We start from the raw sequence: 15,966 nt of genomic DNA, 5'->3' as shown, positions 1-15,966 counted from the left end.
CTCGAAAAAAGTTTGGTATTCAACAACTCACTTTATGTGAAAGTACAAAATTATTATCACCGAAATGAACTTATACTAAAAATAGCCATAATGCAGCAGAATGGCCCCTGTCAGTGTAATATTATTTAGTATATTGTTGGGTGCTATTCACTAATGCATGAACTTGTAAACAGCATTTTAATGTTGTAAATTGTCATGATGGAGTTTATCTTTAACAATTTGATATTCTTTTGGGAAGTTAATCTATAAAGACACACCATACTTTATAGAATAGGTCTGTAAAATTTTAAATGGAGTAAAAGTACAGTATACAGAGTAGTAGTGAAGTATAAAACAGAAGTACTAGAGAAAACATTCCACCACTGCTTATGATAGTTGATGGACCAGGATGTGTTGTGAAAATAATATTCAACTCCTTCTTCTACTTCTATTCCATGGAAAATTGCAGATACATTTTTGGTTATTAATATCATGTGTAATAACATATTTGTTTAACTTATCTTGACATGTACAGTATATTCAGCACTCTTTGGTAAAATATTTCAAACATCTATTACATGTGCATATTTTTGTTTTTGATAAAAATATTTTTGTTTTTGATAAAATTTGCCCTGTTTGTATTTTTTTGAACCACAAAAAGACTTTTACTTTTTGGTATTGTCTTGTCTAATAAATAGCTCATGAAAACACATATAAACAAAGTAGTAACAAAAAGGTATTCAAGTGAATTATTTTCATGCTTTGCTATATTTTATGTTACATTTATTCATTTTAGCTGATGCTTTTATCCAAAGCAACTTACAATTGCTATATATATATGTCAGAGGTCGCACGCCTCTGGAGCAAGTAGAGGTGAAGTGTCTTGCTCAGGGATACATTGGTGGATGGGTCACAGTGGGGGATTGAACCGGGTCTCTCACACCAAAGGCAGGCATCTTATCCATTGCGCCATCACCACCCCTATGATCTTACAAAAAGCCCCTAAAGGCAGCAATAAAGGTCATTCTCAGGTCCTATGCACCTTTGTTGATGTTTTTTTCATTTTAGAAAATGTTTTAGTTTCACAATAAATTTTTATATTCTTATTTATATTCTGAGTCGCTGTGTCAGGAATATTGTTTTAATCTGTTTTTGTTTATAGTGTGTTTATATGTGTTCTCTATACTGTAGCCTGTGTCTGATTTTATTATGGTTTTATTGTAAGTGAGCACATCGTGAGCAATGTACAATCCTGAGTCAAATTCTTCGTATGTGTAGGTACACATACCTGGCAATAAAGCTGATTCTGATTCTGATTTTGATAAAGCAAGATTATATCATAATCTTAGGTGCAGCTGGAAAGGTTATCAAAAGCTGTAGCAAATATAATTCACATATTACCAAATAATATTAGAAGACTGGACTGGATGGCTAGTCTAATACAAAACAGGATAGCCTAATAAAAAATACATGAAGAAAAATGAGGAAGAAACAGAAATAAACTAAATACACATTCACAGTAAAATGTACACACAGTCACACGTCTACAACAACTGCAGCTTTATCCACAGTTTGGTTCTTACATCATTTTGAAATACACTATGGGGCTTTGAAAATACAGAGTATCCCCAATATGGAGACTTGTGAGATTAGGTTTGGCAACCCAACATATGACAAATAATATTAAATCAAATTGTCACTCTTTACATTATTTTAAAACTCCCTTAGCAATCCCATATCATTTGCAATAAATACAAACAACAACTCAACAGCCTATCTCTATTTTCTGTGACTCCATCTGTTACAAGCTGCATTGATGTCAAAAAGTTTCATTAAAAAACAAAAACACTTCCTCTGCACTCTGTGTAGAAGGATCTGTAAGTCCGCTGAATTAAGCATCATCTGAGTCTTCGTCCTCTCTTTGCTGGCATGAAGATGATGACTTAAGTGGAACCGAGTCAAATCCATCTGACGTCCTCTGAAAACACATTGAATAAAAGCATGAAAGGTTGCCTTATACCCAGCTCAATGAATGTGTGAATGGAGGGGTTACTGACCTCTCGTGAGAAGGACTTCATTTTGGTGAAGAAGGATTTCTTGGTGAGGTACATGACATCATCTTCTGCGTCTTCTCCCTCCATTATTGCACAGCTGTCTGCGGTGGGCAGCTCACACTCTTTACCCCCAGAGCTCATCATCAGCTTGGAGTACTTATACTGCAACCTGCACACACAAAGAGTGACAGGTATAACATCTTGTCAACAAAAATTACAGTTTCTTCTTTTTGAGTTTTTATGTTATTAGATTAGGTTGAAGTATGATATATCAGTGCTTCAGCAAACTCAAGGAAATGCAAAGCTCAGTACTCACTTGCGTGTCTTCTTCCAGAAATAGCAGCTGAGACTGATGAGCAGCACAGCGGCGATCGTTCCCGTGGAAACACCAAACTTAAGCCAGAAATCCAGAGTCACACAAGCACTGACTTTTTGTGCTGGTAATGACTCTCCTCCATAACACTGCAACGGCTGCTGCCACACATAGGTGGTCCTCTGAAACACACGCAGATAGTTAGATTTGCCTTAGTCACATATCAGTTAAGTACTTGACTAATGTTTTCAGTATATACCTTACAAGAATACTTCAACATTGTGGAAAATACATGAGAGTTAATGTTAGATGAGAAGATAGATACAACAAAATTTGTCGACTTAATATAAAGCTATAGCCAGCAGCCAGTTAGCTTAGCTTAATACGAAGACTGGAACAGGCGTAAGAAATAGTCTGAAACAAAACCCCAATAAAACTGTGAATTGTAGTTTTTACACTTTGGTTTTTGTACAGATCAAAAAAACTAGATGTAACTTCTTAATTAATGAGCTTTAAAGGTGTGGCTAAGTTGATTTTGTTACAGTTTGGCAGAGCCAGGCTAGCTTTTACCCCGTCTTTATGCTAAGCTAAGCTAACTGACTGCTAGTGGTAGCCTTATGTTTAACGGACAGACATGAGAGTGGTATCAATCTTCTCATCTAACTCTCCGCTAAAAAGCAATTAAACCTATTTTTCAAAATGTCGACCCATTCCTTTGGATGCCTCATAAAAGTTAGCTAAAACATTATATTTGCAAGCTCCAGTGCTTCACTGTATGTGTAGCTCACTTCAGGGCCAGCCCTGGCAATGTTGGCGCCCTAGGCGAGATTTTAAATTGGTGCCCCCCCTAATGCCCAACCCTAAAAAGTGCACCTCAGGGGTTGGGGCCATCGCTCCCCTATCCTCAAGAATTATTTTAAACGTTCAGCAGCCAAATTCACAATTTTAGCATGTATAGATGAAAAGCCAAGTCTGTAATCATGGTCAATAATGAATAAGTGTGATCAGCATACTTGTCAACCTCAACATCATAGCCTAAATTGGGAGACCACACGTATTCCCATCCAACTGTGAGTCAACCCAGAGACTGTTTACTTGCAGTATGTCTTAGATTCCTAGAAATGCAAGAGCATTGGTTTAGTTTCAATAGTGGAGATGAGTCAAGTGAAGAGGAGGATCTGGGGGTCCTCCCTCAGAAAATTTAAAGCATTGGGGATCATTTCCTGCGTTCTGGTGAAAATGTCTGCCTTTTCTGCCTCAATTTATGGTGGAAAAGTAGGTGACAATTCAAAATATAAAAAATGGATAGAATATAATGCAGTAAGGCTTCAACATTCTGTAGCTATTGTTTTTAAATAGCCTATATTTCTCCTGTAGATCAACTTGTCTAATTTAATAAAATCCCTGCTGAGTCAGCACACCTGCAGGCATGATTCAGTCTTCCCTCCTCTTTTGTGTCTTTTGCATGGGGATGTGCATGTGGCACCTTTTCACCTCAAATAACTTATAGTTATATATTCCTGGACTTTAATAAATCCTGTGTTTCAGCAGGTTTTCTTCTCATGTTCAAAACTTTCTGCTCATTTAGGATCTCTCCCACATCTGTGTTCTCTGACATGTCGAAAAAAAGAGCAGCACCGAAACCATCTGGAAAGCACTCATCACAAATCCACACACATTAACTTCAGCAGCTCCGGTAAAGTGCTGCTCACAGTCCCAAACAGAGCAAGTCTGCACCTCAGGTTTTAGATGTTTATATTCTCTACACAACGACACTACTCGCCACAACTGTCTGAACTCAAAGCGCGGGCCGCGAGATGCACTTAATTGCTATCACGGCGTATGCCGGCGTCACAGTAGCTGGGCTGAGATGACTTGTGCCAAGTCAAAACCTTCTCTTGCGGCGCCCCCTGACATTTTGCGCCCTAGGCAACCGCCTATGTCGCCTATGCCACGGGCCGGCCCTGGCTCACTTACAGTACAGTAAGTGAAATGCAAGATGCTCTGTTGGACATAATTGAAATTTCAAGAACCTTTAAGTATTTCTCTTTGCATGCTGGACTTGTGATGGATTTGTGGGTTTGAAGAAGTAAAATTATTTTAGTCAGTTTGTCTATGCTCGTGCAGCATTACCTGTATTCCCTGGATGCAAGCACTGACAATCTCTCTGTAGTGGCTTTTGGTGCAGAGTGGACAAGCATGCTGGCTCTGCCACATAAAGTGGAAAGTACAACCATCACACGTCCCCTCTGAACAGTTACTGTGGAGAAAAACAAAGAAAGAGAGATTATTATAAGCTTTATCTGATCTCCAAGGAGTCACTTTGTCCACAGTTCAGATTCACAGAGCTCAGCATGTGACATGTAAGTGTCAAATATGGCTATTGTAATTCAGTATGTGTGTCAACTCAAATGCTGTCTGGACAACTGTTGTAAGGTCAAAAGTTGAGCTTGGTCACAGTGAAACCTTGGCAGCGTGATGAGGTCTGTAGCGGCCACTGTGGGATTGCATCTCAGTCTGATGGTGGCTGACCTGCCTTGTTTACAAGCTTGAGTCGTCTCACTGGACCTGGAAACATCCCAGACATGAGGAACATAAAAGTCTTAACTTCTATAATGTGATATACTTTAAGACTATGTTTGATTTTTAATTCTATTTAATAATTAAACAAATGATCAAACTTTCAGCATCAAATATTTACTTAAAATTAAACATAACATGGAACTGAAAATACCACAGTGGATGAATGAAACACAATAAATGAAAAACTGTGATCTTATTTACTTGTAATAGAATATGACATCTGGCAGGCCGGACGCAGGGGGAAACAGCCATTTTGGAGAGGAGATGCTACTCAGGGTTGTGTCAGTTGTCACACCTTCAGAATAAAAAGACATGTTGCATATATGACATGTAAAGTATGTAACACATTTTAAACCAGCGGTTCTTACCTTTTTTTGATAGCAACCCCACAATGTCAATTTACAACCCTTAATCACACGATGCACATGACTTTAATTCGGATACTACACTATCAAGTATGAAGTATGAGGCCCATCCCATTGCAACAGTGTGTGGGTGTACATAAAATACAGAGGATGAGGGTGTTTTAAAGTGCATGATACACCGGGGGGGGGGCCTTAATGAAAATCAAGGCCCTTAATGAAAATCAAGACATTTTAATACACTTTTTTCTCCATTTAAATGACAAATCTTACAAACATAGCCTATCCTTTAGAGCAATAGAGGGCTGCAGCATTCAGTTCATACCTATGAGTGAGTCACCAATAAGGAAAGGCTGGGAAGAAACCACGGTCTGACTCCTGATGTCAGAGGGAACCACAGTGGACTGACATACGTAACCTTTGACCTCTCTCCTAATCTCTGTTACATTGTCCACACAGGTGGCCGGTACTCTGCTCTGTAAGAGAGAGACACATCACGTTAAAAGGCACGCCAAACTAAAATTTAGCTAAATCCAAGGTCATCAGGATCCCAGCTCCTCACCTCTTTCCCACACAGACCCAAATTAAAGTGGTGGAAATATCTCAGGCCTTTGTTGGTGAAGCGCGGGCTGCTCTGGAAGCCGGTGACATTGGCCAGAGGAGAGAAGTCATAGTGCAGCAGTGCTCCCCCTCCTGTCTGTACGTCCAACGTACAGTCACTGATACATGCTGTGTGGCCCTGAAGGGATTTAGATGTACATCCATTCTGTTTACAGTGGGTGGAATAATCTCATGCACAAGCTGTGGGAAACCCAATTTATTTTTGGTAAGTATTATAAAAGAAGTCAAGTAAGAGGTAAATAGCACCTTAGCCAGACCAACGTATATTGTGGAAAACAATTCAAATTCAAATGGTGGAAAGTCTTGCAACTGTGATTATTGATTACTGATGTGATAATTGCTTATTGTGTTTATGTATATGTAAGAGAGACATGATACCCATTAACAAGTATTGCATATTTTCATATGAGATAAAGATATATAGATACATTCAGGGCCATGGCCAGGGTTTAAGAAATGCTGAGGTCATAAGTCCAAATTCCCCAAAGCAAACCCCACCTTCTTGAACGAGAATAGTCTTAAAAAAATACAATAAAGCAGCCTTTAAAACACCCAACCCAGAGTGTAATTTTTTAATAACAAATTCCCAGGAAGAACCCTCACCAGCCCTGCATACATCCATGCAATGATAGATCAAGTCAGGGCTTTGTATGTAGAGTTTTTCAGTAAAAAGAATTGTATTCCCATTACCTTGTTACTCTTCATGTTTGGTCCACACTGAACACAAGCAGCCTCTCCGACTGGCTGATCGGCCCTGATGAAGGTGTTTGGCGGGCAGCTCATACACACTCCTGTCCCATTGACCATGTAGTGTCCCGGTGGGCAGGGAACACAGGCAGAGCCCTCGTTACCAGAACTCAGGGCACAGTGACGACAATGAGAGGCCACGCCTTCGATCACATTGGTGATGTGGATTGAGTAGATCTTTGCAACATCAGCACTGTATTTCCTCTCCTGAGGGAAGAGAAACACAAGGTATCATTCAGCAGCTGAGTTGCTCTACATACAAGGAAAGCAGGAATTTCTATTATTCCCACTTTCTACTCTGTTCTCATGAAGTACATGTACAAAGTTGATTCAGATTTTTTAGAAGTGGACAAACAGCCCCAGACTGCCCTCTAGAGTTCAGTACAAAAGCAAATTCACTGTGAAAGCAAAAAGCAAACATGATGCTACTGCAGTCTTTCATAACAAATCCTAGTGATAATTTAAAACATTTACAGTCAAATAATTTTATCTCTAAATGTGGTGCATCATCTTCTTGCCTTCTTGCATATCCTCATCAGTCACATAAATAATCATAAAAAACCTTTATAATGGATAATGTCTCAGGATGTCTCACATCTCACATCTGTAGTTCTTAGTATTAATGAATTATCATATTGTATTGGCTAAACAGGTACATATGTCCTCGATTACTATGTAAATAGCCTATGCGATATCCAACCGAGGATACCTAAACAAAATGTGGTGTTTTTGTTTTCTCCTGTCATTTTTTGATGCAAAGTCTCTCTATGAGCTGCAGGTGAAACTCACTGAATGCAATGGCGCTGGAAAAACAGAATGAGGCAGGAAGTGAAAGGCAGAATGAACGAGATGGAGGAAAGTCTTTACTGTGGTAGTTACTGTTCAAGTAAAGACACAATTTCATTCTTAAATTATGGCTAAAAACCTATTTTGAGGTCACAATGACTTTCAAGTCAAAAGAGTCAACTATACAGCGTCTGACCAACTGTGAAATATGGTCACAGTCTCCCATTCTGTTCCTGAGTTGTAGGGTGAACAATTTTGCGACATTTTGGCTACATTCAGACTGCAGGCCAATGTGACCCAAATCCAAATTTTTTTTGCCCATATGTGACTCAGATCTGATCTTTTTATGACAGTGTGAACAGGCCAAGTGACATGGAATCTGATCTTTTCCAGTTCGGAATTGGGCCGCTTCCATATGCGGTCCACATCCGATTCAGATCGGATCTTTTTAAATGCGACCTGAGTGTCCAGACTCAGGTCGCATTTAAAAATCACACTGGAGTCTGATATGGGCCACATTTAAGCAATAATGTCAACTGTCAAACAAAAAAAATCGGATCTGGTTAAAAAATCGGAATTGAGTATTAAGGCCTGCAGTCTGAACGTAGCCTATGATGTCACAGTGAAGTTGACCTTTGACCTTGGAATTTAATACCAGTGGACGTTTGTGGCAATTTAAAGAAGTCCCTCAAGACGTTTCTGAGATATCGCAATCACAAGAATAGGACAGACTGATGGACAACCCGAAAACATAATGAAAAACACATAACAAATGTATATATAAAAAGCTGTAAAATGAATAGAACTGTTGTGGTTCTACAGAATCTCCCCACTATCTTGTGTTCTTTTGTTCCCCCCTTCCCTGTCCTCCCTGTCTGTGTTTGTCTGGGCGTGGCTACACTCTCTGGCTCCAGCGGCGCACCTGGTCCTCATTCCACTAATCAAGCTCCTGCAGTATTTCAACCCCAGTCCTCCTCACATTCTTCGCCAGATTGTCAGTTAACACATGTGGTACATGCGTCAAGGCCAACTATCTACTCCGTAAGATTCCTTGCAATTTCTGTGTCTCCCTGGATTAACCTGTTTTTCTCTGTGCCCAGGATCACACTACCTCCGGGAACTCTGCTGAACGCCACACCCCGCTCTGCTCACATCTTGCCTGGACAAACTCCCCTCCTCTGTGCTCTCCATTCTGCCCTGTTGGAACCTACCACCCAGTCTTCCGTTGCTCTTTTCAATAAAACCCTTTGTTACCCCTTTGAACTGTTCCGAGTCTGCCTTTGAGTCCTTAAGTTCTTGTATTATGACAAGAACTTGAATTCATGATAAATTGCTGTTGGGCTGGCTGTCTGGTGAGAAGGATGGAAGTGAAAATAAAATAAAAATGTACTGCTTGACCAGCGAATGAGAAAGCAACTTTTTTCCTGCCTATTCCTTTAAAAAAAAAACAAAACTTAAGGCTGAGGGAGTGAAGCTGTTAAAAGGTCATAAATAATGAATGATATTCGGGATGTGTGATTGTGTCTCACCACGTTAAATTCCTCTGTTCGCTGAAATGTCCAGGTGAAGCTGACGGTGCTGTTGCTCTGGATCAGGTAGGAGTACGACTGTTTGCGGTTGCTGCCTTTCCACTGCTCCACCACATCATTACTCCACTGATTATAACCCTGCAGAGAAATACACTCACCTCTTATACATTCATACTGATGCCAAGCTTCTTTTTATGGATGCATCCTGACACATACATATGAGAAGAAATGTTGTAACTTTTTCCCTCACCGCCAGGAAAAAAAATTTGCAGTCAGCTGTACATGTGGTCTCAAAAACGAAGGTGATGTGAGAGAGTTCACTCCTTTCACTGTCTTTGGCCATGGACTGAGGCAGCCTGTGGAAACAAATGGTATTTAATTTAACTTTTACAGCTGGGATACAGTGTGTGCATATATAGACTTGTATGTGTGATTCCTTAAGAGACCTCACCTGTATCCAGTGACACTGAGCGTGAGCATCAGGTAGTCTGTGTCCTGATCCCCAGGAGTGGTGTAAACATACTCTCCAGCCACCTCCCATGCTGCCATTACAAACATATATTTAAAAAAACAGTAACACACTCCTACACTCCCTTAACAATGCAAACACACATTCATTCTGATGGACAAGAATAAATCACATATACTGTAAATAAGAATCAAAGCATACGTTAACACCATAAGTAATGCAGAGGCTGAATGTTTAAGTTCATTTTTGACCTTGGAAATAGAGGTTTGACAAAATAATATTAACTGAAGGTCCAGTTTTTGGATATTTGCACTTGAAGATTTTTGTCAAATGCTGGGGCTGTTTTGTTTGGTATTTTATGATAGATACATCCTGAATTTTACTTTGTCCTTACATTTTTCTCTTATAGAGGGTATGGGCATGACGTCACAGAACACAGTTACGCTCACTGAGTGGCAGAAAGACGAGCAGCAGTGTTACCTTGAATCAGCTAAAACACAAACAACACATCTAACATGGGAAAGAGCTGGACCACTGGTTCTTTGGTAAGCTGTAAGGATCACTGTCGAGTCTGACTACCTTTAATTTCAGCAAATAATCACTTGTTTTACTCGCAGTTTGGTAAACGCAGCCATGGTAACAGATGTTTTGCCACTCAGTCCAGTATGTCCAAGGGGAAGTGACATCAACGCATACCCTCTATAACCCCTGGATAATTTGCTTTTTGGGAGCTATCTGTGCTATCCTTCAACCTCTGGTTGTTTTAGTAATTCTTGTGCCCCTCTGTATCTCACCCGTGCTGTGTTCAGTGTCGCCGAACTCCCGACGGAAGGTGTAGCTCTTCATGTTGCTCGGCATCGTGTTCCACCATTTGTACTCAAGACCCAACACTGGCTCCGTGCCAACAGGGCACTTGGTACACGCTGTGAGTAAATAATGTGTTATTAAGGCAGGGTATACATTTACTAGAAAGCTGGAAAATAAAACATGTGATGTATTGGCAGTGCCTGTTTGGGTGGACATTAACATTGAATCTAGAGCACACAAAAACTTTTTTTTAACCCTGATGAAGACACAGTAGTGTCTTTAAATGTATTAAAGGCTGTTCCAGGCCCTTTTTTCCTCTATGTTTCTTGTCCTTGTTCTGAGAAACAACTAACTCTGCGGCATATTCACCAGGGTTTGCATTAAGTTTGAATATGACAATAGGAAAGCTCCAGTTATCGAATAAATGTCAGCATTTACAGCCTTAAGTGCCAACTCTTTACTGTCCATTTTAAATGATAATTTTTTTGTACTTGTTCCAGCACAGTTCAGTTTGCTACACATCTTTGCTGAAAACATGAATTCTAATTGGTCACTTTGTTTTTATTTGTGTCTTTACTTGGATCACAGTTTTATATACTTCTTTTAAATATTGCAGTCAGGCTGCAGTTGCAGTCAAGAAGTGTAATCTATTTTGGACAATTTCACAACAGTGAGACTCCCTTTAGCACTAAGGATGTAAATAAGCTTTTGTTAAAATCATATTACTTGATATTAAGTGTCAAATGATCAGCATCTTTGGTAAGTGCACACGTATGACAGTACAAAGTAAGCAGTCTAACATGCATGTAAGATAGAGTGTGAGGAGTGTACTGATCCTGCACCTGTTCCGTTTGAGTAGAAACCTTTGTCACAGGGTTCACAGGTGGATGAGTTGGTGACAAAGAAACCCGGGTTACATGGGGGACAGGTTTGCTTCTCCCCTGATGCGGGCAGTGTCACAGCTCCTTCGATGGTCTCACTGCAGATCTTAGGCTCGATCCACTTGTACATGAGCTGGGTCTGGGACACACGGCAAGCCAGACATGAATACATGATAAAAGCCATCAGTGGCTCTGTGGGCATACACAATCAGTCCAGACAATGCATATTTAAAGAAACCTAATAGTTACACCAGATGGTTGCTAGCAGGATATTCAAAGTTAAATCTCTTTCTCTCTCTTTCTGTTCACCCTACTGAACCTGCATAAATGCTGCCTCCACACAGGCCATGCCATTTTCTGCATTACCTTTCCCTCAGAGTCACAGGGAGTGTGGGTGTAGAAGTAGTCACTGTTTGTACATGAAGGTCTCGGTTTGCAGGTCCCGGAACCAGCCTCTGGAAAAACAGAAACCAAGCCAGAGGAAAGAGAGGGCGGGGACGAGGGAAAACACACAGCTCACATTAAGATCCAGTGATAAGGCAAACCTTACACACACTAAAATCACTTAAGCAGTAAATGCAGCATTTGCATGCACATTGCTTTGCATGAATGTGTGTGGCAACACGCAAATGCATAATGGTTGTAAATCTAGACAAGAATTATGTCAAGTTAAAGGGTGGACAGCAATGTGCATACCTGCATATGTGTCTGATTCACACTGATGGCAAACAGTGGCACCCTTGTTGGAGTAGGTTTCAGCAGGGCAGGGAGAACAGCGGGCAGATCCTTCTTTTGCACTGTGGGTGCCAGGTTTACAATGGAAACACTCTGATGTGTAGGCCACCCCTAAAAAAAAATATCAATCAACTTGTAATCATTAACAAGAAAAAGGAGTTGAGGAGTGAACAAACGTGTAAGACAATAACCTACCGGAGATGGCAATGTTTCTTAACAGCACAGGTTTGACAGCACTGGCCTGCAGAGCGTACGAAGTGGCTCTCCAATACAGCACATTGTTGCCACTGTTCAGCTCAACCTGCACAGAGTGAATGTGAAAATGGGATATGAAAAAAACAAGTCAGAGAAAAACGGGGTAGAGAAAAACATAAGAGATCTTTTGGACTGAATTCTCAGGTAAGTGACAACCAGATGCCAACAGATGTAATGATACATGCAGAGATGGGCAAAGATCCATCAAATGTATTTTCAAATAAGATACAAAATACCCAAATTTTAAGTGTATCAAAATAAACTACAAACTACAGCAGGCACGCCATGTATCATAATAAATTACTATTTTCAAAAATACTAAAAATACTTTTCCATAGTACCATGCAATCACTTCAAACCTTCCATCTATTGGTCTATTTGATCCATCCCTTCACTAGCACACTCACTCAAGTGACCAACGTTTGAGAACAGCAGCTTTTCTCTCATGCGATAAATCTGACATGCACCCAAATAAAAGACCAAATATTCACATATCCCTGTGATGAAGGTTAGTTTTAAAGTAACAATTGTATCCTAATTTAATTAGTAGGTGTTTGGTAATGAAGGGGGTACTTTGCATCATCTGAGCCAAAACAAACACGAGTGCCGGATGGGTGGACAACCTGCTGTTTAATGGTGTTGCAGCAGATTGTTGTTGATGATGTTAATGACGTTAACAATAAGGGTTAGGGTAAGTTACACTATCTCGTGGCATTATAAAGTAATGTTGTACAACATCTCCAAAATGCTTCTTTTTTTTCATGTACAACCCAAAAACCCAAAAAGTTAACATAGCTTAAAGTAGCAAGTCAGCGTTTACTGTGGCGGCTGCTACAAAGCTGGAGAACTACTCTTTTCTCACTTTGACCTTCCTCCTCAGGTCTGGATCAGTTTTCTGTTCCGATCAGACGAACACGTCTGGGCAAATTACTGAGTAGGCACTAATCAGAGGCAGCCTTTTTATGATGTCATCACTTTGACTTCTCACAAAGTATTTTACAGTTTACATTTTTATCAGCCCATTCAAAAACAAATTACAAAATCCTATTTTGTATTTGAAATACATATTTTAAATGCAGGTATCATAAATACAGTCCGTCCCTGGCTACATGCAGACAAACCTCGTATTTGCTCCATTTGCTCTCAGATCTCTTTATCCACCGGTTTTGAGAGTCCGTAGACTGACACTGGTCATTCTGAACCTACAGGAGGAAGCGAAATGAGTTAGAAGTTACCAAATATACCCCTCCCTGAAAACTACCATTTTTATCAAAATCAAAAGTCATTTTAAAAACACTTACAAAGAACTCAAAATAAATGCCGCTGTCAGGGTAGAAATATTCAAAGGACACAGTTCCAGGTTTCTTCAGGCTCACAGCGTAGGACAGCGTTGCAGTGCACTCATCTGTGTTTGAGGCTACATAATCGCCCTTTGGAGTCCAGGTTGAGCTGGAGAAAGATCAGCAGCAGAAACAGTTTGATGAGCTTCTCAAAACTGAGAAACAGTCAGAGCTTTGATTGATCAGAAACGCCAACACACATAAAATAAACCTACTTTTAACACAAAAACAAGTGAGGCCTATACTAACTTGGAGCAGTCTGTGTGGGCGTCCCCGTAGTTTGTGTTCACCCCGTGGGTCTCAAAACCAGAGGGCAGGGTGTCCCACTCATCAAAGGCCACCCCAGTGCCCAGAGAGTAGGTGCCTGCAGCACACTTCTGGCACTCCTGCGACTGCATGTCGAGGAATTCCCCCTCACTACAGGAGAAGGCTATAAGAGGAAGGAGTAAAAAGAGAAATGAGAGGCCACACTGAAAAGGTATCAGGAAGATGAGGACAAGCTAGCAAGGAACAGATGCAGGATGGAGTGTGGTAACAATTTAATATTTACACTGTTATTTAGCTGTGATACAGATGGAGGGTGTGTGGAAAATATTTAAACAGTGATGTAAGAGCAGGACACTCACTGCACTGGGTGCCTTTGACTGGATCTGGGAGGCCTGTGCATGTGTCAGCTTTGTTGGGAACCGCCACTCTCCATCGTGACCCGAGCACATCACAGTCTGTGTACTCAAAGTGATAATCTGACTGCAGGGACAAAACACAGGTGGTGAGTTTCACACAGCTGGATAAAATGGCACTACACACACACTTTACTTAAAAGAAGTACATCAAATACATTGATGTACTTCTTTTAAGACACAGAAAGATTTCAGCATGCACGTGAGAAGCAAATGGAGCTTGTTTTATACATCTGGAATCTCTTTGCAAAACCAGGCAAGCCTCTTTTCCAAACAAAAGTTGCGGCTAATGTTTGCCCAGAAGGCTGTCTCAACTGTCTTTTTAATCTCACTCATCCTTTTGTAAACATTTCATTTCAGTGTTGTCGCAGGATTTTGGAGACAGCAGGAGCTCAGGTGCAAAGCTTTGGAAGCTCTGTGAAGCTTTTGACACCTTTTGGAGATACCCATTATGATGCAGTTTGGGTTGTGACATAATGTAAAAGGTTATCTTGGTTATCTGACACCTTCTGAAACAAGTCCTGACCGGGCACACAGTGTAATCTTGGTCGAAGGAAAGCAACTCACTAGACTGATCCAAGCCCACACAAATAGCCTTGTGGGATTAATTGTTAACAGAAACACAGGAGCAGCAGCAGCACCACTCCTCCTCTGGGTCTATGTTTTCGATTAGAGCTGCTACATTAGCTGTGGTAGGGGTATCAGATGAACATGAGTCTGGGTGGGAGGATCTGATGTAAAAATGCATCAAACTGGACATGTGCTGTAGCCGAATCGCCTCCTTTAAACAAACATGAGGAAACCAAGGCTACGGGACATAATGACCAGTGTGCCTCAAGGTCAATGGACTGGCATGGAAACAAAGTGGCTGCTCCCCAAGCTCCTTCCCTAAATCATCATCATCTATAAGCCTCAACAGACTCAAAATAAATACTAAAAACACTGGTGTCTTAATTCCACATTCATATTGTGTCAAAGTTCTAACTAAACTGATAAAAAAGAAAAGTTTTGAGTGTTATCAAACAGTACTGTTGTTATGCAAATTGAAAACAGATATAGCAGGGAGAGCAGAGCACAGCAGCAGTGTAACATTTGGAAGTTAAAACAACCATAACACCAAAGCAAGCAGAAGGGAAGTGACCAATGTAATGTCACTCAAACACTTGCTAGAGAAACACATTTCCAACACACAATATGCAAAGGACGCCAAAGTGTTATACTTACACTTTTCTTTATTTGTATTTAATTCTAAAGACTAAACTTAATCATCCAATGATACAGGTTTCCTTGCATTAGAAGACATTTAGGTCAGATCCCTTTTAAAATGTTCAGAAATGTTGCATATCTCAGAGCAACAAATTTCATATCTTGCTGGATTTACTGTAAATGTCCATCTACTTCTCATCCATAAGCAATTTACCTGATAAAACCTTTATATGCACATGAAATTGTCATGATGGGACACCTATGAGTGTCACTTCTGGATGGGTTTGCTATTCGTAATTTATAGAAACAGCCTGGCTCACAATAAAACAATAATAATCTCCTTACCTCTTTGCACATGGGCAAATCCGCAGACGCTGGCGCAAGAAGCAGCCAAAGTAACAGGTGGCTCAGGTGTGTCGGGCCTCGCTGCATCGTCGCCTGCTGTCAGTGCTGAAGTGATGGATACGGAGGAGCAGGCGTCTGACCTGCGCCCTCAGGTGCTGCTGCCCAGCAGGCGGCTGGAGGCGCGGCTTCACGCTGAACAAACACTGGGAGGTGGTTGGTACCTGTTTTTACTCTGAGTCATCTTTAAATGCGCGACAATAGGCAGACTTTGCAT

At 40.6% G+C, this 15,966-nt stretch overlaps 1 protein-coding gene across 1 annotated transcript; it reads right to left on the bottom strand.

Annotated features, from left to right (window-relative positions):
- Nucleotides 1-11: 11 nt before the first annotated feature.
- Nucleotides 12-15,899, bottom strand: elapor1 (endosome-lysosome associated apoptosis and autophagy regulator 1). The gene is made up of 22 exons (XM_038722725.1): nt 15,693-15,899; nt 14,088-14,208; nt 13,711-13,891; nt 13,423-13,570; nt 13,243-13,323; nt 12,062-12,167; nt 11,828-11,977; nt 11,498-11,586; nt 11,093-11,270; nt 10,238-10,366; nt 9,426-9,516; nt 9,225-9,330; nt 8,975-9,112; nt 6,603-6,866; nt 5,854-6,030; nt 5,617-5,767; nt 5,131-5,224; nt 4,813-4,914; nt 4,480-4,606; nt 2,350-2,528; nt 2,037-2,202; nt 12-1,957 (listed from the first exon to the last, which is right to left on the bottom strand). The coding sequence occupies exons 1-22, from the start codon at nt 15,777-15,779 to the stop codon at nt 1,871-1,873; spliced, it is 2,952 nt and encodes a 983-aa protein (XP_038578653.1). The 5' UTR covers nt 15,780-15,899; the 3' UTR covers nt 12-1,870.
- Nucleotides 15,900-15,966: the final 67 nt, after the last annotated feature.

The sequence above is a fragment of the Micropterus salmoides genome, unplaced genomic scaffold (genome assembly GCF_014851395.1).
Source record: "Micropterus salmoides isolate LMB-PRFRI ecotype aquatic unplaced genomic scaffold, ASM1485139v1 Ms_hic_scaffold_16, whole genome shotgun sequence".
Classification (NCBI taxonomy): Eukaryota; Metazoa; Chordata; class Actinopteri; order Centrarchiformes; family Centrarchidae; genus Micropterus; species Micropterus salmoides.
This window is presented reverse-complemented; position numbering and strand designations above follow the sequence as displayed.